The 23951-nt window shown below is 39.7% G+C and overlaps 1 protein-coding gene across 2 annotated transcripts in view; it reads left to right on the forward strand.

The window, feature by feature from the left end:
• Nucleotides 1–23951, forward strand: part of ABCD3 (ATP binding cassette subfamily D member 3) — a 65205-nt gene that overhangs the window by 20351 nt on the left and 20903 nt on the right. For both annotated transcript variants that reach the window (XM_019479066.2, XM_014599746.3), the window contains exons 2-13: nucleotides 3527–3563; nucleotides 7019–7117; nucleotides 9055–9143; nucleotides 12471–12540; nucleotides 13553–13650; nucleotides 13881–14004; nucleotides 16679–16735; nucleotides 17984–18126; nucleotides 18509–18578; nucleotides 23020–23089; nucleotides 23170–23267; nucleotides 23365–23456. In XM_019479066.2, the coding sequence (XP_019334611.1) occupies nucleotides 3527–3563; nucleotides 7019–7117; nucleotides 9055–9143; nucleotides 12471–12540; nucleotides 13553–13650; nucleotides 13881–14004; nucleotides 16679–16735; nucleotides 17984–18126; nucleotides 18509–18578; nucleotides 23020–23089; nucleotides 23170–23267; nucleotides 23365–23456 (1047 nt within the window). The remainder of the gene's footprint in view (nucleotides 1–3526; nucleotides 3564–7018; nucleotides 7118–9054; nucleotides 9144–12470; nucleotides 12541–13552; nucleotides 13651–13880; nucleotides 14005–16678; nucleotides 16736–17983; nucleotides 18127–18508; nucleotides 18579–23019; nucleotides 23090–23169; nucleotides 23268–23364; nucleotides 23457–23951) is intronic.

Below are 23951 nucleotides of genomic sequence, written 5' to 3' on the forward strand. Positions count from 1 at the left end.
AAGAGTACGGTTAGCTTTACTGGTTACTTCATCACATTGACGACTCATGTTCATCTTGGAGTCAACAGTGACTCCAAGATCCCTTTCTGCTGTTGTGCTGCTGAGAAGGTCCTCCCCCAGCCTGTAAGCATGCTGGTGAGTCCTTCTCCCTAGGTGCAGCACCTTACATTTGTCCTTATTGAACTGCAGTCTATTCTGTTCTGCCCACTTTTCCAACCTATCCAGATCCGCCTGGATTTGTTCCCTACCTTCTAGTGTGTTAACTTTACCCCATAATTTGGTATCATCTGCTAATTTGGACAGAGTGCTTTCCACACCCTCTTCCAAGTCACTGATGAAGACATTGAACAGCATCGGTCCAAGGACTGAGCCTTGTGGGACTCCACTGCTCACATCTTTCCAGGTCAATACCGACCCATTCACCACTACTCTCTGGGTGCAACCCTTAAGCCAATTTGCCACCCACCCGACTATGTAATCATCTACGTCATAGTCACACAGTTTATCTATAAGAATATAATGAGCTACTGTATCGAAGGCCTTCTTAAAATCCAAGTAGATGACATTCACCTCGATTCCTGCATCTAAGCATTTTGTGACCTGGTCGTAAAAAGAAACAAGGTTAGTCAGGCAGGATCTACCTGCTGTGAATCCGTGCTGGTTGCCCTTTAGCATTGCTTTCCCCGCTGGACTCCCACAAATGTGATCCTTAATAACTTTTTCACAGATTTTCCCGAGGACAGAGGTGAGACTATCCGGTCTATAGTTACCTGTATCCTTGTTCCTCTCCTTCTTGAAAATAGGGACCACACTGGCCCTTTTCCAGTCCTCTGGGACCTGACCTGAGCACTGAGTGTGCTCGAACAGCTGTGCCAGTGGCTCTGCTATGACAACAGTACCCTTGGACGAAGATCATCCGGGCCTGCTGACTTAAACACATCCAGCCCCTCCAAGTGTCTCTTCGTTAAGTCGGTGCTAACAATTGGTGGGCTGATTCCCCCTTTATGCCTATCTGTGATCCAACTGGGAGATTTGTCCTGATCTGAGTTCATGAATACAGAGGCAGAGAACTTGTTGAAGAGCTCAGCTTTGTCCCTCCTATCTGTCACTAATTGTCCTAATTTGTCTTGTAGGGGCCTATGCTACCCTGCACCTTCTTTTTGCTCCCTATATACCTGAAGAAGGACTTTGTTGTCTTTAATTTTTGTTGTCAACCTAAGTTCCATTTTTGCTTTGGCTTTTCTGAGTGCCTCCCTGCAAGTGTGGGCCAAGTAGGTAGCTACCCCCTGCTTCCACAGCCTATATGCCTCTTTTTTTTTGCCTCAAGGCTTTCCTGGATTTCCCTGTTCAGAAGGGTTTCTTGGCCCCTTTGCCCCCTTTCCTGCACAAGGGGATTGTCTCCTTCTGCACCTGTAGGACTGCTCCCTTTAGGAATGACCACTCCTCCTGGACTCCCATTTCACCAATACTCCTGTTCTTCAGTGTCTCGCTAACTAATCTCCTGAGCACACTGAAGCCTTTCTGAAGTCTAGCAATTCTGCCCTACTGGTTATCTTTCCCATCCTACACCGGATAGTGAATTCAATCAAGTCATGGTCACTGTCCCCTAGGTTACCTTGTGTTAGTAGATCCCCCCCACCAGATCATCCCCTATAACCAGGACCAAGTCCAGTAAGGCATTTCCCCTAGTGGGACTGTATACCTCCTGTGTTAGGCGGAGGCCCTGTATGCAGGTTAAGAACCTACATGAATGGTTGGATCTAGCTGACTGCTTCTCCCAGCAGATGTCTGGGTAGTTTAGGTCACACATGATAACCATGTCCCTTGACTATATAGCCTCTGACAGCTGTCTGGAGAATTCCATGTCCAACTCCTCCTCCTGATGTGGCAGTCTGTATGTGGTAGGTCCCTAGGTATTACTAACTCAAACATCAGCAGCACTTGAGTTTCCACCCACTGGGCTGATGGAATTGTGACTCAAATTTAAGTACCATTTAACTTGAGCTAGAGATTTGCATATGTGGATGTGAGTTGGAGTTGGGGTAACACCTGATATGCGCCAAACCAACATAGCCTGAATATGAGAGGAGTCCAAAATTTCTGGTGTAGCCTAGCCCCCTTGCCGCCTCTACTACCTTCTTAAATGAAACTTATTTTGAGAAACTATTTTCATTTTAAAAGTCAGATTAACACACAGCACTCTGCTTATGTGATAATTATGTGACTCTTTTGATGTTATATAACAGAGAGGCTTGGAGTAGTGGAGGACCAAATCAGTTTCTGAAGTCAAATGTATTTGGTCACAACATTGTATAGTGTTGCTCACAACCACAAGTCTTGCTAATCAGTTTTGAGGGCATTCTTTGGCTTTTGAATTAATTGGGCATGTAACCATGGTTCCCATAGAAAGCTTTACAATAAGATAATAGAGTCTGGATTAATGCCAGTAGGTACCAAGATGAAGAAATGAGACTCTCTTAACACAGGGGAAAAAGCTCAATAGCAGTCAGCCCACAGAAGTAAGTTTCCAACAAACAGAACTGTGGCTTAGTTTTCTATCGTAAGCCGAATATCCTTAATCTTTCATAGAATGTTTTCGCTAGTTAAAATAGCAGTGGATATAATTTCTCGATTTTTATCTGAAAGCCTAATTTTGAAAAAGAACATTTCCTTTATTGTTGCTGCTATGTTATTCCATTGATCTGCATTTTTACAGGTCATATTGTAGAGACAGTGCATGAAATCTAGACCAGTAGATAGAGTAAATCAATGGCTTGGTTAATTGTTGTTTAGGCATATGCTTATAATTGTGCAAAAATCAAGAACTTACTTGTTTCAAAGAAGAAATGGTCTTAATCAGACTTGTGTAACATAGATAGAAACACAATAATTAAAAGATTATCCTATGAAGGTAGTCTTCTGATTTCTTTCTTTAGTTCTACAAAGTATATAAATATAAATAAAGTGACCAGAAACTCTTAAATGGATTTAGTATGGACACACAAACTCATCAGCTCTCAGAATTTGTGAAATGCTTTGTTCTGATTACACTGTAGTGTGTAGATGGTATTTTTCCTGAGAAACCTTTTCAGGAATTTTCTCTGTTTGAGACCTACATTAAACACCAGAAACAACTCTAATGCAAGGGTGCTCTACCCCCAGCCTGCAGACCAGATCTAGCCCCAGAAGCCATGGTATCCATCCTACAGGGCAGCACCCCATGGATCCAAAAATTTGGCAGTAGGGAAGTCAAATCTCTGTTGCCAAATTTATCCACCCATGGGGAGCCATGGGCCTCATAGCATGTCCCTGCATGTTAGATTGGGCACGTGGAGCATTGTAGGACCCTATCTTGGCATATGGGGCTAGCTCAAGGCCTGATCCAGGCATACAGGGGGCTGGCTGAGGTTGCACAGGGCCTAATCCGGCTAGTGGACCAGCCCCATGCCTCATCTGGTGCAGAAGGTCAAAAGGTTGAGCACCAGTGCTCTAATGGAAAGTAATAGTCTTTATTTTTTCTCTGCAGTAAGAAAAGCGGAAAACAAGCATTACAGAATTATGAGGTAATCCTTTTTCCCTGAATTTTTAAAACCAGTTTAAATAAATCTAAACATGTTATAATTATTCCTCTTATTATCAAAATTGAAGTGTCTGGGGTGTGGTTAGCTATAGAACTAATGTTACAAAAATGGATAGTGTTGTGCTTGTTGGTTTCTATACCTTGATTATCAGACTGCTATTTTTTTAAATCAGTACATTTCTTTGGGGAAAAAATATGCAAAGAGTCATGTAAACTTCATAAAATAGTTACATTTTGAAACTATCAGACTTAAAATACTAAAGTTCCTGAGGGTGATTTTTGTAAAGGGAAAAATGGCCTTGTGCTTGTTTGTTTTCTGTTTGATCTAAAAAGTGCCTGGAAAGATTTACATTTTAGATTGCATCTTTTATTGGATACCTATGTTTTGTCTGTCCAGAAAAAATACATTATCCCTTAGGAACTAGCAAAACCATCCCATTTATAAGAGTGAAACTTGATTTTCTAGCCACTGCTTAAAAATGTTATCATTCATTAAATTTCTGTGCCTTATTAATAATTGGAGACAGGACAAGATTGAAAATGTCTGCCCATTTAATAAAAGGGTGTGATCACTGTATATGTGTTCCAGGGACCACCAGCATATGCTACAAACAGGCATGGTAATGGGACCTGCTGTGGGCAGTTAGCTTGGGAGAACTGGTTGTGTCTGCTCTTTACTGCAGAACGTGGCTGGATCCAGGATTGGGAATGGGGACATGAATGCAACCGTACTCACTTCAGCTGTGAAGTGCATGCACAGCAAGTTCTCTGAGCTCACTGGCTGGTCCATGCAGGTCCTGCCAGAGCTTTGACCTCACTGTGGCAGGATCTTCAGTGTCCAATTGGTGACCTCCGAGCTCCCTGTGCATGTGGAACTCTGGTAGGATCTGCACTGATCAGCTGGTGAGCTCAAAGAGCTCACTGAACATGTACAGCAGAGCCAAAGAAAGCACCAGTGCACTGCATATCTCCCTGTTACCCCACCCTCTCGTGATCTTCCCCCTACAGAATAAATTTACTATAGAATGAAATCTAAGGTGTATTGTACTATAGCAACCATGTTGTTTATCCATACTATTAGTGTTTAAATCTTCTTCTTGATTATGCTCATGTAATTCTATGTAACTATATTGGTTTTAGTGATGTTACTCCAGATTTACATCTGAGTAACCAAGAAAAGAATCTGGCTTAATTGCTTAAGTCAGACTGTAAAAACTATAGTGCTTCTTACAGTACACTTTCTTCTCAAAACTGCTTTACAAACATAAAGTAAACTAGCATACAAGGTTGGTCACCGTTTGCTTGTAAACCTTTCATATTGACATGAGTTCATGAAATAATGCATTTTTCCTCATCAGAAGGATTTCCTGGAATAATGCATTTTCCTCATTATAAGTAGAAATCAATATTTGTTTGCCTCCTTTGTTTAAAACTTTTTTTTTAACCAAAGCCTTTAGAAAAGCATAATCTCCTGTTTTTGTTTTGTTTTGTTTTTTAAATAAAATGTATCTAATAAAATTAACATTACACATGCAGACATCGAATACAGCAAAATAGGTATTGTAAAGTATAATACAGCATCTTGCACAGTAAGGTCTTGTAGAAGATTGTGGCTCCTATGAGTTACGGTAATGCAAATACATGAAAATATAAATTGAGAAGCTTTTTTAAGAGTGCCTGCATTAAGTAACTGTCATACATACACAGATTTATGATGTGTTAATGTGACCTCAAATCTCTGTCTTGCTTCTTTGTTGTAAGCAGTTCATGTCCATTTTGGCCCAGGAGTGAAGAATTAGTGACATTGACATTACGAAGTCAATGGAAGGGGTACTTTAATTAAGCTTTCTGATGGGTTTCTTGTTAACTTATTTAATTTCAGTGGCCAGCACTTTGGGAGACTGTGTCTGTGTTTTAACATCTCCTTTCAGTTAATGTGGGAGCTCACCATAACTATGTTCTGAAATCCCCCAAAACTTAGAACCTCTTTGTAGATTAAAAAAAAAGCACATTCCCAGTATTTAAAAATAACTTGCAGTTCACCTTTAATTTATGCACCACAGCAGTGCCATGGTAGTCAATGGGACATTTCATATGTTTACAGAACTGGGACCTCAATGTAACTGCACTCAATTGGGTTTATTTTAACATATACATATAGATTAAACTATTTTTAGATTTAAAAAAAATGTTTTAAGCAAAGTGAAAATTGATTCCTTCCTGGATAAACACTTCCCATTCCACGTTGTTTTAATTAAACTGTTCTGAATATCTCATATGAGCTTAATCTATAACAACTGTTTTCTGTTATGCTTTGTAAAGTGCTTGAATTATTTTCCAGGTGACCAGAAGAGGGTCCAATGCATACACTATATAATTCTCTGGATCAGTTCTGAGGAATGCATTCAAGAAGATTGAGAGGGCTAGCTAGAACTTATTTCCATTGACTGGCCTAAGTTCTCCCTCCCCTGTCTTTAAGGAATCTGTATTTAATTGAGATTTCTTGGACAAGTGTGGATTTTGCATGGACCTTGGTAATTGGGGTAACTTGTGAAGAAATGAGAGCAGTTTAGATGTGTCTGGAGTTGAAGATGCATCAAGACCAAATTGATGGGAGATGGCATGCTTAAGTTGGATATGTTGCCCCTTCTTCCTGGGCTCTCATTTTCAATAAATTGCTTGATCTAGATCTTTTCCCCACCTAGCTAATCTGGCAAATGATAAATTAGTTGCTGTAAGAAAGTTTGAATTACCCCAGATAAAGACTTGAGCATGTAGAAAGCGGTGATTTCTAAATTGAGTAGGCAAAAGGCAGTGATTTTCAACCTGTAGCCCACACAGAAGCCTGCATACTGTATGTATGGGGTCCATGAAAGATGACTATGATCAATCAAAAGTATGTGATTACCCACACTTACAATTCAAGGGGTCTGCATCTCCATTTGAAATGTCCAGTGGGGTCTGCACCTCCATTTTAAATTTTTAGGAGTCCACAAATGAAAAAAGGCTGAAAACTACCTGCACAATAGAACAAGTATTTTTCACTGCCACAATAGTTGGCTATTTTTCTTTAGGGAAGCATAGTAGGACAGGTGCAGCAGTTTGCTAAACAGTAGAGGGCAAAAAAATTGGTTCCAGCTGAGAGACCCAGGCTGTAGATTTAAATCTGTTCTGCTCCATGACCAGATATGTGATATATTTTAAAAAATACTGTTTGATCCAGGACATAATGATCAGATTGAGCAATTTTGAAGTAGCATATTTAAGGCTTATATTATTTTTCAATTTCATGTTATTAATGTTGCATTAGCAGTTTTGACTCTTTAATTGGATATAACAACGTAGCTTAAGTATAGAGCTGACATTTTAAGATATATGTTTCAATAATTTAATGCAAAATAATTTTTTTTTTGTACTGCATAATCTTATGCTTTACAGAAAGAAGGAAAGAGAGAACGTGCAGTGGTGGACAAAGTCTTTGTTAAGCGATTATGTCGAATTGTGAAAATAATGGTCCCTAGAACATTTTGTAAAGAGGTAAGCATTGCCTTGCAGAAAATAAAAATTAAGAAAGGCTATGCTTCTTAGTCATGTTGCTTTCGGTTGTAATCAAAACTTTGAGAACATAAGCATGTTGATTGTTCTCACACTTCTACTGGATTGTACACTGTTACCCAGGTTAGAAAAATAGCATGTACCACTAGAAACATTAAAAAAATAATGCTTGGATTAAATTTGGATGCAAGTTCATAATTAGATAATATACAAATTAAATATTAATCTAGTCTAGCCTTCTTTGTTACTTCCCTTAATTCCTGCCTCAAGCCTAGCAAATTTTGGTTGACATAAACTGGTAAGGGCCAACCTCTTTGGTAGATGTGCCACAAATTAGCCCCACACCCTCCCTGAGCAAAACTCCTACCCCCTTCATCCTCCCAATTGACTGCTGTGCTTTCTGCTCCCTGCTCTATCTGCTGCGGTGTTGCCTGCACCCTCCCAAGGTGACCCATGTCATTTTTCAGAATGACTGACACGCACTCCAGCATGCTCTCTCGCCTTCAGGAGTGTCCTATAGCCCCAAACCTCTCTCTGCTGTCTGCTGCTTGACCATTGAGAACAAGCTGAGATGTGCCAGGGGCCAGCTCCTTGGCCCATGGTGCCTCAGCTCCACCTGTCTCACTCAGGCATTGGCAATTTCTAGAAGAGGAGGTTTAGCTAGTTTAAAAGTCACACTCATTGTCCTAGAAACTACAGATCCCTCCCAGTATAGAAGACGACTGCCTAGATTGTCAAATGCTTTGAAATCACATTTACCACAGACAGACAGTAAGTTTTATAAGAAATAGCAAAAAGGTTTGTTACATAAACAAGGGAAATCATAACAGTTATTAACTGTACGTTCAATACTGGCAGAGATACAAGAAACAGATCAACTACATGAGCAGTATTTGATTTTACCTCTGCATATTAGCCCTAAAAATGCAGCTTCCATTGCTGACCAAGCCAGAGTCCCTGCCAGACTGTCAGCTTGTGTTTTCCCAGTGGGAGACCAAAGTAGCTAGTGCCCAGGAGTCTTTAGACGCCATTTGTCTTGTTCATGCTAGCCATGATTTTTTAGGCACCAATCTTCCACATACCAAAAGCATACGAAGAGCTTTTTGGAATGAGAAAACTAGCTGAAATCTGAATTAACATACTAAGCAGTAGTCATTAGAAGTTTGCACAGATGACAATATTTGGTATTCTTTGGCTAAAAAACTGCCCCTCAACTGGCTAAATTTGATACATAAATTGGTACTTTGACAGAGCTCATATGCTTTTCCAGCCTTCCCCTTCCCTGTATTGTGTGTTCCAGCCCAGCTGACTCTGGGCAAGGGAGCATGCTTATATGCTTCCTGGCACCCAAGTGCTAAAGTGTGATTCAGGCAGGGAACAAGCCAAAAGCAGAATGCACCTGCTTCAGCTCTGGGCTTTTCCAGTCCAAAGTACACAGGGGGTGCATTCTGCCTCCTGCTTGGCTGGAACCGCCACACACACTCCCTCGTCCTATGCAAGGGAGAGAGAGAAACAGCAAAGTACATACTGTCTGGGAAGCCACTTCATTTGGGTTCCTGAGTTATTTTTCTCCTCAGGGGGCTACTTTTACTCTGGGAGAAAAATTCTGAACTTCTGTACACTCTTGGTTTCTCCTGAGAGAGCAGGGACTTTCCCTGGAGAAAATGGATGTATGTCTAAGCCCCTAGTTTTGAGAAAGTAAGAAATAAACCTGTGTTGCAAACTTCCTTATAGCATCTGTAGCAATCATTTTTGTTCTTGAAAGCAGTATGTTTTTTGAATTTGCAATATAAAGTAAGCATTTCCTCTTATAAAGCAGTGAAAGATTTCTTTCTTAGCAATTTTCTATTAGGTTAACTTTTAACTTCATGTGTAGTGGTTTACTGAACATTCTTTAAATGTGCTTGTTTTTGTACTAGACAGGTTATTTGTTACTGATTGCTGTTATGCTGATACTGCGCACTTATTGTGATATTTGGATGATTCAGAATGGAACAGTCATTGAAAGGTATCTGAATTACTTAACTGATAATTTTTTAAATGTTGTCTTGCTGCTTATATTCAACAGTATCATCATGAGAGTGGGGAAAAAGAGATGACTGCTAACAAGAAAATATCTTAGCAAAATAATGTAAAATGGCATAAACCTCTATAGCAGTAATTACATTATAATTTTAAAAGAAAAAACAAATTATTTTTTTACATGGAAAGAAGGCTTAATTTTTAAGTCTGAGTTTGATAATTTTGAACCTAAATATATTTTTTTGTTAAATTGAAGTAAGCTTCTGTTATATTGTAGCTCAGGAGTCGGCAACCAGAACTTGGCATGTGAAAGCATTTTGCTTGGCGTACACACATTGAGGTGGACCGTGCAGGAGCCACAAGGGGCCTGATCCTTGTTGTGGCAGTACAGCCACAGCCCCTTCTCTGCCATTCACCCTGAGGCATATGCATACACCTGCCACCAGCAACAAGTTGAGCCATGGCTCTGAACCCTGGTACAGCTTTTTGTAGCCTTTCTGCTGCCTGCTGCTACAAGCCTGGGCTCTGTGATGGACAGCAGGGGCCTGGCCAGAGCCTGTGAGAAACTGCAAGAAGCTGTACTGGGGTCTGCAGAGCCCTGGCCCATGGCTGGTGAAGGGTACACGCATGCCTCAGGGCAGATGGTAGAGAAGGGGTCAGGGCTGAACTGCTGCAACAAGGATCAGGCCCCTCACAGTTCCCCTGCCATCTACCCTTGGCACACCAACATCTTACAAGTTGAGGTTGTGGGTGTTTTTCGTGCTCTGGCCAAAAAACATTGCCGACCCCTGCTGTAGATCTCTGCTTGTGTTCCTTTGTGGACCTTTGTTCCTTTCAAACTTCCCTTGTCCAGTGATATAGAAAGTGTCTATTTTTACAGAGAGCAAGCTGGAGGACTATACTACTTTAGTGTTTTCTGCAAAGAGTGAAGTCAATGTTTCTGTTACACTTCTGCAGAAAAATGTATTTCCTAGTGCTTTTCAGCTGTGTAGCTATACAGTAAGTCAAACAGCATAGTCAGAAATATGTATAGCTGCTGAATTATATACAATTTTCTCTTTTTTGCAGTGCAATCGTAAGCAGAGATAAACCACTATTCAAGAAATACTTTTTTAAATTCATAGCTGCCATTCCACTGGTAAACTGTTGTTGAAAAATATTAGCATGCACAATATCTCACATATGCTGTATGTTCCATAAATGGTGCAGTACTGGAGCAAATTGTTAATAAATTTAGTTTGAACAGCTTCAACTAAATTACACAACCACCTCCAGTGCTTCTATTTCTTAATTTTCATTTTTGCTTTGGAACCTGTGTGCTTGTTGGTGGCATGAAATAGGGTTAGTGATGGTTGATTCTTGCATCCTGTGTCTTCCAAAATAAAAATCTATACTTTTGTCTTTCTTGGCAAAGAGCTGAACTAAAATAAACATTGGTTTTGAATATAGTTTTCAAAGATTAACCTAAAAATATTTAACTTTTTGATAAATTTTGAGTAGGGGGTGCACCATCGTCTGTTTTTTTTATTTGTCCTCTTGTCACCTTTCCTGTCTAGTTTCCATTCTAAACTCTCTGCTAGGGAATGGTGATACCTTTGGATTAAATGCTACTACCTGAAGAATCCAAGGAGCTACTTCATTTGTCCTGCCCATCCATATACATGAACTCAGTGCTTCTAATTCTATTTTTGTAGTATCAGGAAATTTTGTAAAGAATAACTTTCTCTACCAGTTACCTCAGCATGAAGGATGAGATTAGTTTTAATACAGTGCTATCTTAAAGATGACTGAGGAGAAAATAATATTGCTTATTTTTTGACTGGGTGACTCTTTTCAATCAACTTAAACACTGTCTAAAGTAAAATCAACTAAACAAAAAAATAAGGCATTGTTATACTGGAGTATGCGGTCCACACAGAGATGGTTTTGCAGTGTGAACTCTAGTGTTTGAAGTCGCACCTGAAGATTTAGAACTCAGATTTTCTTTAAGCCATCACTATATTTAGGTTTTTCTATGATTGAACCAAGGACTCAATCTTAAAAAAGTTAGGGAGGTGAGGACCCAACATTCTTGATCTTTCAAATCTATAAAAGAAAAACTCTTCTTTAAAAAAAAGTTTGGCACCATTTATATCTTAACAGAATAAGAGATTAAGAAAGGATACAAAGTTGTCTCTCTTGTGGGATTTTTTTGGCTTTATGGTTCATTCACATCAGTGATGCTCCAATCTTTTGGCCTCACGGGCCTCATGAGTGGAGCAGAGCTAGTCCATGGGCCAGATCAAGCCCTGCATCTCAGGATTGGGCCCTGGAGCCTGGCACTGCCCTCTCCCCACCCCTCATGCTGGGTGTGGCCCCATCTTGGGTCTGGGACACTGGCAGCAGGGGAGTGGTGACACTGCTTTCCCACCATCACATTTCTGAGCCTGCCCCATGGGCCAGATAATATGGGGTTGAGCACCCCTGATTTACATGGATAATATACTTCATAAACTGGCTGGCAAAGATATACGCAGGTTTTTCAGGTGTCAGATATAATTGTAAAACACCATTACTAAACACTTCTATTGAATTAGGATCAGTAACTCTTTTAGTTTATGTTTAAGTCTAAAGAATTTTGTCTTTGGTAAGTTCTGCTTCAAGTCATTGGTTACTGGAGCAATGATTGCAAATATTGCGGTGGATGATCCTCTCTGTTGCAGTGGATTGACAGATGATTCTGTCCTCTTCACCCAGTTTTATCTTTCTGTTCATTTTCTTCTTCACATCTCAGCTTCTATCATGGTTTAAAAATATATTATCTTTGGTCTCATCTGTTCCATTCTTTGAATCTTTCATGCACAGGCCAAGAGGGACAGGCACACCCCTCCTTCTGCCCCTTCTCTTATTTTTTTCTTGCTGTCTTTACTTTTTTTCTTCTTTTGGCTTTGTTTCTTCCTTCCTCTTACCCAAAATCTGTATGATGCTGTGGGGGAGTGATGAAGTCTACCCAAGGCATAAAGTCTACCTGAGGCTCAACTGAATGCCATTGAGGATGGCAACCTGCAAACCTGTATACAATAGTTGTTTCTGTAGCCATTTGTGATATGGTCAGAGCAGGAGAAGGAAGAGAAGGTAAATGGCTTTCACCAAGCCAGCTATCACATTTGGTTAATACCACGGTTGGTACTACAGGTTTCCATAGCAATCCTTTTCTTTCCCCTGTGATTCATGACATAGTCTGGCCTGCCCATTCACGCTCAACTTTGGATACACTGATGTATATAAGTTTTGCTTCTTTTGCAACTAACATTTAGCATGTGGTGGTTTGCAGTGCTATCATTGGTCGCAGCAGAAAAGATTTCAAGAAATATTTGTTCAACTTCATCGCTGCAATGCCTGCTGTAAGTGCTTTTTTGTTGCCATCTCTTTGTTAAAAGTAATTTAAAATATAAATTGAGAAATTATGGAGAGATTCCAAGTAAGGTTTTTCAAAGCTCTCAAAAATGAGCTGTTTTATGGCATGTCATGTCTAGAAATTGGTTTCATTTTCTGGCTATAAGAAATGAGCAAGTATATGAACTCAGGTTTGATTGCCCATTGAGGCAGTAAAATTGGCATAACTTTGTTGGGATCCCAGCTTTGTCTGTTGTCAGTTAAAATATTTACTTAAAATCTCTCTTGTTGGTCAACTACAGTAGCTTGCTGTAAGCTGTCAAAACATGAGATCAGAGAGTTAAATGCCATATTTTTAGAATTGAAGACAAAATTTGTACAAGCAACTATATTCTAAATAACTTAAAATTTTTAAATTGTTCATTTTCTTTCCTCTTTTCCTTACTCACAGCCTGCTTACAAGTGTTAGGGGTATTAAAAAGTGTTATTCAAATAACCCCAGCATGAAAGGGGGACATTTTATACAAACTAACAAATGTATTTAAATTTTAAAATACCCTGCAAAACAAGATGATAACATTTTAAGGTGGGAGTCGTGAGAGGCCAAATGCATTTTAGAACTGATTGCAAGAGTGAAAAGTTTGATTGTAGAACAACGTTTTAAAAAAGGTATCTTGACACATTAAAATCCATTTAAAATTCTATGAGTGCTGCAGCATGTCTGGTATGTATTGATTTGATTCACCGCTTTTAAATATCATAGTCCATGATCCCGTGATCCTGCAAACATCTATGCGCATGCTTGCCTTCAAGTATGTACATAGTGTCATTGGCTTGAATGAGACCATGTTGAATGAGATCATGTTTGCCTGATCTATGTCTTAGTGTGCAGAGTGATTTAAGTTAACCAAGTTTGTTTAGCTAAACCAATTTTTTGCCAGTGTAATAAAGCAAGCTGGACAATACATTTAATACAATTGGGGGGCTTGTTTATATTAATTTACTACTATTTGTTCTTAGATCTCCCTGGTGAATAACTTTCTGAAATATGGATTAAATGAACTTAAACTGTGTTTCCGAGTAAGGCTTACCAAATACCTCTATGAGGAATATCTGCAGTAAGTGTTCATTTCTAACTTTTTGAAACACTGAGGCTGCTATATTTGTTTTAAGTTTCTGATGAAATACACTTAACTAATTAAATAATAAATGGTGTTGTTATCAGGCATTATAATGTTCTGAACTGCCTTTCGGCTTTCAGCTACTTGTTTAATCCTTTTTTAATTATTTAATTAAGTAAAAGCCCTAGTGCAGATTTTTCTTAGTCATTGCTTTGTTTCTGTTTTAGGGCTTACACATATTACAAAATGGGAAATCTGGACAACAGAATAGCCAATCCAGATCAACTACTTACACAGGATGTGGAAAAATTCTGTAATAGTGTAGTGGACCTGTACTCAAACCTTAGCAAGGTGAGTTCCTTTAATGAACCTTTAATGCATAGTTCTCGTTCTGAATCACTGATTATCGTGCAGACATTTAAGGTAGTTGAGGAATATTAAATCACATTGAATAAATGTTTAGTATTTAATTTTGTCAAAGCTCAAGCTGATCATTTGAATATAAAAATGATTGTATATAAGAGAGTCTACAGTATATATAATGTGCTATACCATTTGTGCAGAATAATGTGTGCCTAAAGTGCTTTCTTTACCATTTGTTTATACTTCCATGTCCCTCTGTTAAACTGTAGCTTACTTTCCTTTGGTTATCTTTTGATATTTTTATATGTCAGCTGAAAGCATAAGAGGGACAGTGGTCTTATAAATAAGCTGATGGGAAAGAAAATTCACATTTTAAGTTTGCTAGTTTCTCTTGGACTTTATGTATACATAATCTGATCAGGAGAAGGTAAACAAGGTGTTTTCCTCTCTATACCTAAGTGTTTCAGGTATGATGTCTGGCTGTGGAGTAGAGGAATAACAGTGTAGGCATATTAATAGTTTAATATCCTGTAGGCATATTAATAGTTTTTCTTTGTATGCAAATTAGTGGGCGAGCAGGCTTCAAATATGTACTAGAGTGACTTGCTATTCAACAAGTTAGCTGTGGAGGTGATGTAGGAGCTCTCGTTCTATAGACTCATCTGACATTGTTATAGCTCTCATTAAAAAAATAGTCTTGAAAAAATAGATTTCTGAAATTTACTTCTATATAACTGTTTGTTCAGGCAGTGGTGGATTTGTTGTGAATAAATATAGTACTTATGATTCTCCAATGGTGTCATCTAGTTCAGACGTAGGTGTAGAAGGTTAATGTATTTTTCAAATTCCAACATCATCATAAATGTTTTTACAAACATGCTTTTCTTTTAACAAAAATGTATAGAACATTTCCTTGTAGTATTTGTAACCCAAATATTAGAAACTGGTAACATTTCATTTTTGTTTAATTATATGCAAGAAGTCATATAAAGATGAACACTACCTCTGCCCATTATCACTTACTTTTGCACTTAATGTTCTAGAACAGTGGTTTTCAACCTTTTCTTATTTTCCAAGCTGAGTGAAGCAGGCAAAATAAACAAATCTCCTAAAATACCTGACATTGTTTTATACTTCATATTAATAATGAGGCTAGAAATAATATATTTTAAAAAAATCCTATCCTGACAATTGAAAGGAAACAGGCATTCAGTTGATTATTTTCTTAAAATGCAAGCATGTACACTACAGTGCAGTTAACTGCGTTGATTCTAAGATAGTTATACTAATCTGAGAATAAGTCAAGAGAATTTTGTATTCAATTTAGAATGTTTATTACATACATTGCTATTGTGCAGTACTTTTGAAGTTAAGTTGCAGTTCATACCTCTCCTGGTATGAACCTTCAAACTAGAGGTGGGGGAAAACATCAATAATGTGTAACAATGGTCTAACTTACTGCACTCATCGTATACATTTACAAGAAATGAGCTGTTCCCTCTCTCCTTCCCTCTGCTTAGTAAGATTCTAAGTTAGGTAGGTGACCTTCCAGAATAGTGGTTTTCAACCTGTGGCCTGTAGACCCCTGGGGGTCCACAGACTGTGTTTAAGGGGTCTGCAAAATATGACTATGATCACTCAAAACTCTGTGAATACCCGCAGATACAATTCAAAGGGGCCCACACCTCCATTCACAACTTTTTAGGGGTCCGCAAATGAAAAAAGTTTAAAAACACTGTTCTAGAATATTAACTTCTTAAGACCTTGATTTCACAGTTCTGACACTTATGGGTCATTACAAGAAGGCTATCCTATTTTTACATTGTAGAAGTTAGCAAAAATGATGTGTGTATTAATAGCAAAATCCCTTTCACTTTGGCTTCTATTGCATATAGTAATTGTTTGACCACTCTTAAGCATCTTTACAATAATTCATGAATGGTGGGTTAATTTTTTTTTGTAGAGTATTGAATGCACAAGGGATACCCTTATAAATTTATGCAAGCAGACAGGCACACTTAATTTCTAGAGCCTAAATACATTAGCAGATGTATCTGACTAAAGTTCTTAATGCATGGTCTGTATTCCCTAAAGGCAGGGTTTTCAGAACTAGAGCATACCTATATAGTAGCTGGCAACAGAACCTGAGCTTAAGATGTTTGGACTTTGAAAATGTCAACCATGATGAATGGCATCCAGTAGTATTACAACAGTCTTTTGTAAGATATCTATCCTGTCCTTCAGGCAGCATGTTCTTTATGCCAAATGCATAGCTATCTGTGTGCCATTTCTTCCATCCAATGCACCCTATTCTGAAGGATCATTTTTGTAAGAATGGAATTTTGCCCACTTCTGCTCAGCAGTTGAGCCAAAAGAATGCCATATAATAACCTTAACAAAATGTTTATACTTTACAGATAATCTGAAAATGAGTATTAAACTTATGTGATGTCATTATTCTTTTGAGCATATATCAAGCTGAACTGTCAGGCAGATTAGGATATTGCTTTTGTTTCTGGAGTCTAGTTAATCTGAGTCTTTGGTTTGTAGCATGTTAATTGTAACACGTGCCAATTTTAATATGCAGGAATATCTGTTTCTTCTGGATTTTTACATACATGTTCTTTCTCTGTATTCTAATACTGTCCCCTTTTTGTTACAGCCATTTTTGGATATACTTTTGTATATCTTCAAGCTAACAAGTGCAATTGGAGCTCAGGTAAATTAACTGGGTTTATGCTGTTTGTTTATATTTAAGTAAGCAAACCCTAATTTTTCTAGCTATTCTGTCTCTTTGCATATTGAATGACTAATCTTAGGATCACTCATTATTTGAAAAGAAAGAAAAGATATAATCTGTTTTGCTTTCATGCTAATTCTGAAATGTAGTTAAAGGTTTCTGTTTTGTTTCAAAATAAAATAGACAGTCTCCAAATTCTCTGATCACATTTAAGCAGATAGCTGACTTCTAGAAAGACAAACAAGTTCTTTGTTTCCTTTCAGCGGTTACACAAAAGTCCCATTTTAATGTAGTACTCTTTGTAGCTGGATCAAGGTCTTGTATCAAGGGAGCCTACGTTCAGCAAAAATGTGTTTCCTATTTCTATGCAAATTACTCCAACAAAGGAGAGCTAAGCTATTTCTTAGGTAGAGTTTAGGACATTTTATAATAAGGATACAAGTGAAGTGACATCTTAGATTTCTTAAAACATTTAAAAAAATGAATACAAGCTCTCATATATTTATTTTACCGTCTCAAGATTACTTGTAAACAGTTTGCATCTGAGATACAACTATAGTTATTCTATGCGTAGAACAACAAAGAAGCGATAAGTCTTGCATTCCACTGTGCAATTGCTGTCAAGTGTCGCTTCCTTAATGGCTAGCGCTGTTTACTATACTTTTTACTAAATGTGAAGAATGAAAGTGCCTTTTTAGGGGGTATTTTGTAATAGTGTTAAGTGGTTTAAATCCGAAATTTCAAATCTGCTTAAACAGTAAAAGTTGTTTGTGGGGGGGGAGGGAATAAAGACTGAGAATGTTATGGGTAAAATGATGACCTAGAAAATGGATAGGTGAGAGGGGAGAAATCAAGAGAGGTTGGAGGATGGAGTCACTAGGGACTTGGTGGGGGGGAAGGGAGCATAGCAGTGGTTTGGAGAGGAATGATGGGGGGAAATGGCGGTGATGAGGAAAGCAGGAATAGAAGGGTGGATATGAGGCTGGTAGAAAATTGAAGGAGGATAGTGGGAAACAGAATCCTTAGCATGACGGGGAATTGAGTGAGTTGCAGGAGTTGCTGAAATAGAAGGGATTAGAAGAGTGCCCAAAGGCAGCTTGTGAAAAGGAATGGAAGAATTAAAGGAGCCTCTGATGGGCATAGTTCATTTGGTGTGTAAAAGCTGGAATATGTGAGACCCTTTGATTGTAGGGTCTTTATTTTTATTTATTTCTTTACTATTTATAGGGTCCAGCAACCATGATGGCCTACTTGATTGTTTCAGGGTTTTTCCTCACACGTCTGAGGAGACCCATTGGTAAGATGACCGTTATTGAACAAAAATATGAAGGAGAGTACAGATATGTCAACTCGCGTCTTATCACAAATAGGTATGGATTTGTTTGGAGAATAACTGTAAATAGAAAATTTTTTGTAAGCAATATCATTGTCCTACAAAGCAGATGGAAGAAAACTATTTGAGTAAATTGTAAAAATCTAGCAGAATTAATTAATTTTGAAACCAAGATTTCAAAATTTCAAGATTTCATAATTTTGCAGACCACCAGCTAGTGGGAAAATTCCATTTCATTGCCCATTTTAAAGAACAAACTATGTCCTACTATTTTCTTGTGGTAATATTAAACTCCTCCTTGTTCACAAGTTAATTTAAAATGGAGCTGTTTTCTAAAACTTTATTTTTATAGCTAAGCCTTTGTCTTGTGGAATGTTTGTGTAAAGAAATTAAATATATATTTTTTTTTTATCTTTTAGTGAAGAAATTGCTTTTTATAATGGGAATGCAAGAGAAAAACAGACCATTCATAAAACCTTTCATAAACTGGTAAGATTTGAATATCTTAAATGCTAACTTTTTAAAATTGTAAACATTTTAAGGAATAGATTAATAGATTCATAGATGTTAGGGTCGGAAGGGACCTCAGTAGATCATCGAGTCCGACGCCCCCTGCATAGGAAGGAAAGAGTGCTGGGTTTAGATGACCCCAGCAGACGCCTATCTAACCTCCTCTTGAAGACCCCCAGGGTAGGGAAGAGCACTACCTCCCTTGGGAGCCCATTCCAGATTTTGGCCACTCTAACTGTGAAGAAGTTCTTCCTAATGTCCAGTCTAAATCTGCTTTCTGCTAGCTTATGGCCATTATTTCTTGTGACCCCCAGGGGCACCTTGGTGAGTAGAGCCTCACCAATTCCCTTCTGCACCCCCATGATGAATTTATAGGCAGCCACAAGTTCCCCTCTTAACCTTCTCTTGCGGAGGCTGAAGAGGTCCAGGTGCCCTAGTCTCTCCTCGTAGGGCTTGGCCTGCAAGCCCTTAACCATATGAGTGGCCCTTCTCTGGACCCTCTCCAGGTTATCCACATCCCCCTTGAAGTGTGGCGCCCAAAACTGCACGCAGTATTCCAACTGCAGTCTGACCAGTGCCCGATAGAGGAGAAGTATCACCTCCTTGGTTCTGTTTGTCATGTGTCTGCTGATGCATGATAAAGTGCAGTTAGCTTTTCTGATGACTTCATCACACTGACGGCTCATGTTCATCTTGGAGTCCACCAGGACTCCGAGATCCCTTTCCGCTTCCGTGCTACTGAGCAGGTCATTTCCTAGGCAGTAGATGTGCTGGACATTTTTCCTTCCTAGGTGCAGCACTTTACATTTCTCTTTGTTAAATTGCATTCTATTGTTTCTGTCCATTTGTCCAACCTATCCAGGTCTGCCTGTAGTTGTTCCCTGCCCTCCGGTGTGTCCACTTCTCCCCACAGTTTTGTATCATCCGCAAACTTGGACAGAGTACACTTCAGTCCCTCGTCCAAGTCACTGATGAAGACATTGAAGAGCATTGGTCCAAGGACCGAGCCCTGAGGGACCCTACTGCCCACGCCCTTCCAGTCAATACTGACCCATCCACCACCACTCTCTGGGTACGACCCTCTAGCCAATTTGCCACCCACCGGACTGTGTAATCATCCAAGTCACAGCCTCTTAATTTGTTCACCAGTATGGGGTGGGATATCATATCGAAGGCCTTCCTGAAGTCTAAGTAAATGATGTCTACCCCTACTCCTGCATCCAGGTGTTTTGTAACCTGGTCATAAAAAGAGACTAGATTAGTCAGGAATGATCTACCTGCTACGAACCCATGCTTGTTTCCCCTCAGTATAATTTTTCCTGCTGGGCTCTCACATATATGAGCCTTAATAATCTTTTCAAAGACTTTGCTAAGGATGGAGGTAAGACTGACTGGCCTATAGTTGCCCGGATCCTCCTTCCTCCCCTTCTTGAAAATAGGGACCACATTGGCCTTTTTCCAGCCCTCCGGGAATATTGTCATGGTGGTTCAGAAGTTCTGGTTGTTTTGTTTCTGTTCATTCTGTCCTTCAGCCAGAACTACATTGGTGAAAGGGCTTTGAGGGAACCCCACTACCAGCTGTTTTGGTGCACATGCATCTATATCACTCTTGGATTCTAAGAATTTGTCCTGTGGGGCTCCGAGAGGGGACTGGGAATTCAGGGTTGGGGCCTGCTGCCGAATCTGATGTACAGAGCTCCACTGGGAATGTATGTGGTGGTGAGGACTGCACAATGACTGCATTAACCCTCGTGGCTCCCTGACACCACTTGCCTTACTGCCAGATGTGGATCCGGATCTGGGACCACAAGAAGCCCCACTATCTGGATCCAGACTGCGAGGAGCTCCATGATCTGGATCCAGATCCAGCCCAGAGGGCTGTGCGAGTTTGATACCCCTGTCATATTCCATTCAGGAAGATAGGTTGTACAGTAAAAGCTCTGTTATCCGGCATCCAGGGGAAATGGGGGGTGCCAGTTAATCAAATATGCTGGCTATCTGAGAGTTATGCTCATCTCCAGCCGGGTGGTTTGGAGGTGCCTTTGCCTGTTCAGACCACCACCCCTCCCGCCACATCTGGTGTGCCAAGGCTTTCATCCCCTGGCGTCAGTGAGCCAGGGGACAGGGGAGGGGGGCCCTGTGCATGCTGCTTTTCCTGGGCTGTGGTGCCCAAAGAAGAAATGGAACTCGGCTCACGGCGGCAAACGGGAAGCGCCATGGTGGGACAGATGCCGGTTAATAAAGCATTCCGGATGGTAAGGTGCCGGATAACACAGCTTTTATTGTATATTCATCAAAAAGAATAGGATCCATGGCTGTGAAGAAAAGGGTGAAAGCAGTGGGCCTTTCTTGCTCATAACAGAAACACACTGGGGAATGCACACAAAGTGTAATATTAAAAAACTTCTCCTGAAGCTCTTTAGTCAGCTGTTATTTCCCATGTTGGTTGGTTGAACCTCTTGCCCTTTTGCTTCTCTTGGGTTCATTAAAAAAACCCCAGCCCTGCTGCTATAGCTCTCTTCCTGGTTCTGTAATTCTGCTTGTGTAATATACCTGTTTCCTACCATTGAATCCATTTGCCAGTTGTCTCTTTCCCATCAGATCACATCTTAAATATGTGTAATCAGTTTCACAGTCTTCAGCTATTTGTTCCAGTATCTATCTACTCTTGTTTCTTTTTTTCTTTGCTCTGCTAGTTTATGCTAAATTCAGCAGTTGTCTGTCTACTTTTAAAACACCTCCATACTTTATTCTCCTTGCATGCTGTACCATCTTGGAGAGGCAGCCAATAAAATCATTATCAACTCCATAAATGGCCTGGAGGAGGAATTTAAGTTGTGATACCTATTATAGAACAGTATATAAATATCAGACAATAACTATGCCTAGGTGTTTTAGTTTAGGTTTAGCTTATTATTTACTCACTTCACATTTGCTGATTATTTGAAGCCAGAGCAACTGTACCCAAAAATGATCTTTATTTCACTTTGTGGCAGGGGGAAGGGGATCCCTCCACCTGTTGCAGCCTGTCCTGCCTCCCTGCCCTACTCAGTCTTCCCAGTCCCATTCATCTGCCACCCCTTGTTGGGAAAAGCATTAATACGGGAGGTCTTACTGCTCCTCAAAGTAGAGGGGGGGGAGGGACTTGAAGCTGTGTCTCACTGCCTGGTGGGGTTCCTAGTGTTGGGTATTGTCCTGGGTTTTCTGATTAGACCATTGCCTCACCAGTTTCCTTCTGTCTTGCAGTCTGGTTCCTAAATCTATGCCTCTCAGTTCAGGGTTTCAGGCTCTTGGCTAATCCAGGGTTTCTACCCCTCTGGGGGTTAGAACCCAAGACCCTAGACTTTGCTGCCACCTTACTCAGTCTTGCATCACTGCAGCAGACCCTCAGGCTGTCACCAGCAGCTCCCCCTGCTTCCTCCTGGGAAGTAAGTTAGATGGTGTTGGGACACCCTGTCCTGCAGCTCCACATCTCCCTTTACAGCCACTCCTAGTCCACTGAATGTCTGTCAAACAAAAGAAAGAGTATTCAACATAAACTTCTTCCCCTCCTCGGGGTGACAGACACAGTCTTATCACAAGGATCTGGCCCACGAACCCATAGTTTACCAAATCAGCAACAAAAGAAAACTCCAATGAAACTTCTCCCCCTTTTGGGGCTACTTACAGGGTCTGGCTGGGTCTGCTCTCCTCCTGGCTGGCAATCCGGCCTTCTCCTTGGTCAAGGCCCCACTACCCCAACCCCTCTTCAGGGTGAGCTTTTATCCTTCTGAGCTGCTCCCCCCTCCCAGTCATGTGACCAACTCAGCTGCACCTGACCCATGTTGGTCCAAAAGGTCCTGATCTCAAAGAGGCCAGGCCTACTTTCTGGTCTTCTTTCTGTACTCTTTGTAACAGGGGCTTGGCCCCCTGTTAAATGCTACTTGTGTCCTCTTTTTTCCCATTACCCATATGTTTTCCTTTTCTTGTTACTCAGTTTTGTGTTTTTTAGTAGATTGGTTGGTAAGCACTTGTACGCAGGGACAGTTGTCTGCATGTATTTATGTAGTGTCTAACCCAGGGGTTCTCAAACTTTGTGATACCGTGACCCCGAGTGCTGGGTGGCAGTGGCAGGGGACAGGGAGCTTGCACACAGCAGCTGCCACTGCCATCCACCATTCCATGCCACCGCTGCATGCTGCTTCCCATGCCGCTGCGCATACCCCGTGGGAAGTTTGCGCCTCCCTTTTAAGTTGCCCGCGACACACAGTTTGAGAACCCCTGATCTGACCCAATGAGTTTGCAGTCCTTATTGGGGCCTTTGTGACTTATTACAAAACAAATAATTTTTTATAATCTAATTTACTTTTCTGGTGTAATTGCAGACACCATAGCAAATATTGGCATGTACTTTATATTTTTCTCTCATGTGTTTTATCAGGTGGAGCATTTGCACAGTTTCATCTTGTTCCGGTTCTCTATGGGTTTCATAGATACCATCATTTCTAAATGTAAGTATTTACAAAGTGCTAGTGGTTTGTTTCTTCTGATATAACAAACTGTGTTAAATGTTTACCTTTAAATCTTGCAGATCTTGCCACTGTGGTTGGTTACCTTGTTGTTAGCCGTCCATTTCTGAATCTAACTCATCCTCATCATCAAAATAGTAACCATGCAGAACTATTGGAGGTAAGTAATATAGAACAGAAATAAGAAATAAATATTCTGATTGCTTAAATTTTGGAAATTCACATAACTAAACATAGTTTATATTTTGCTGCTTAAGGATTATTATCAGAGTGGAAGAATGTTACTAAGAATGTCTCAAGCTTTGGGCAGAATAGTCCTAGCAGGCCGTGAAATGACCAGATTGGCTGGGTAAGAGTAATATTGGCTAATCAAAGTTATCTTATTTTGGATAAATACAACTCATGTCTCCAATGTATTTTCTGTTTATACATGGAACTTATAAATTAACACCAAACAAGCCTGTCTTTATTTTTCTTAGTATAGCAGTCTAAATATTTACAGGTTAAATGTCATCTTATTCAGAAAAATATTATTGAATATCTATGGGTTTGGCACTGACAGCCATATATATATTTGTGTTTTATAATATGTATGTAAATAAGTTCGCAATTTAACATTTTGTATCAGAATACTGATATTTATCTATATTTAAATTAAAAATTATAATACTTTTTAAAGTTTAAAATATCTGACCAATTTAAGAGGCAGTTGTGGATGACAGAGGTTATGGAGTTTAAATATTCGAGTTGGGAGGTCCTTAGTGTAATTCTGTTTCAGGCAGTTATATTCTAAAGGCCTGTGATATCAACTTGTACATAATTAACGCATACATTTTGAAGCAAC

The sequence above is a fragment of the Alligator mississippiensis genome, chromosome 5 (assembly GCF_030867095.1).
Source record: "Alligator mississippiensis isolate rAllMis1 chromosome 5, rAllMis1, whole genome shotgun sequence".
In the NCBI taxonomy this organism is placed as follows: Eukaryota; Metazoa; Chordata; order Crocodylia; family Alligatoridae; genus Alligator; species Alligator mississippiensis.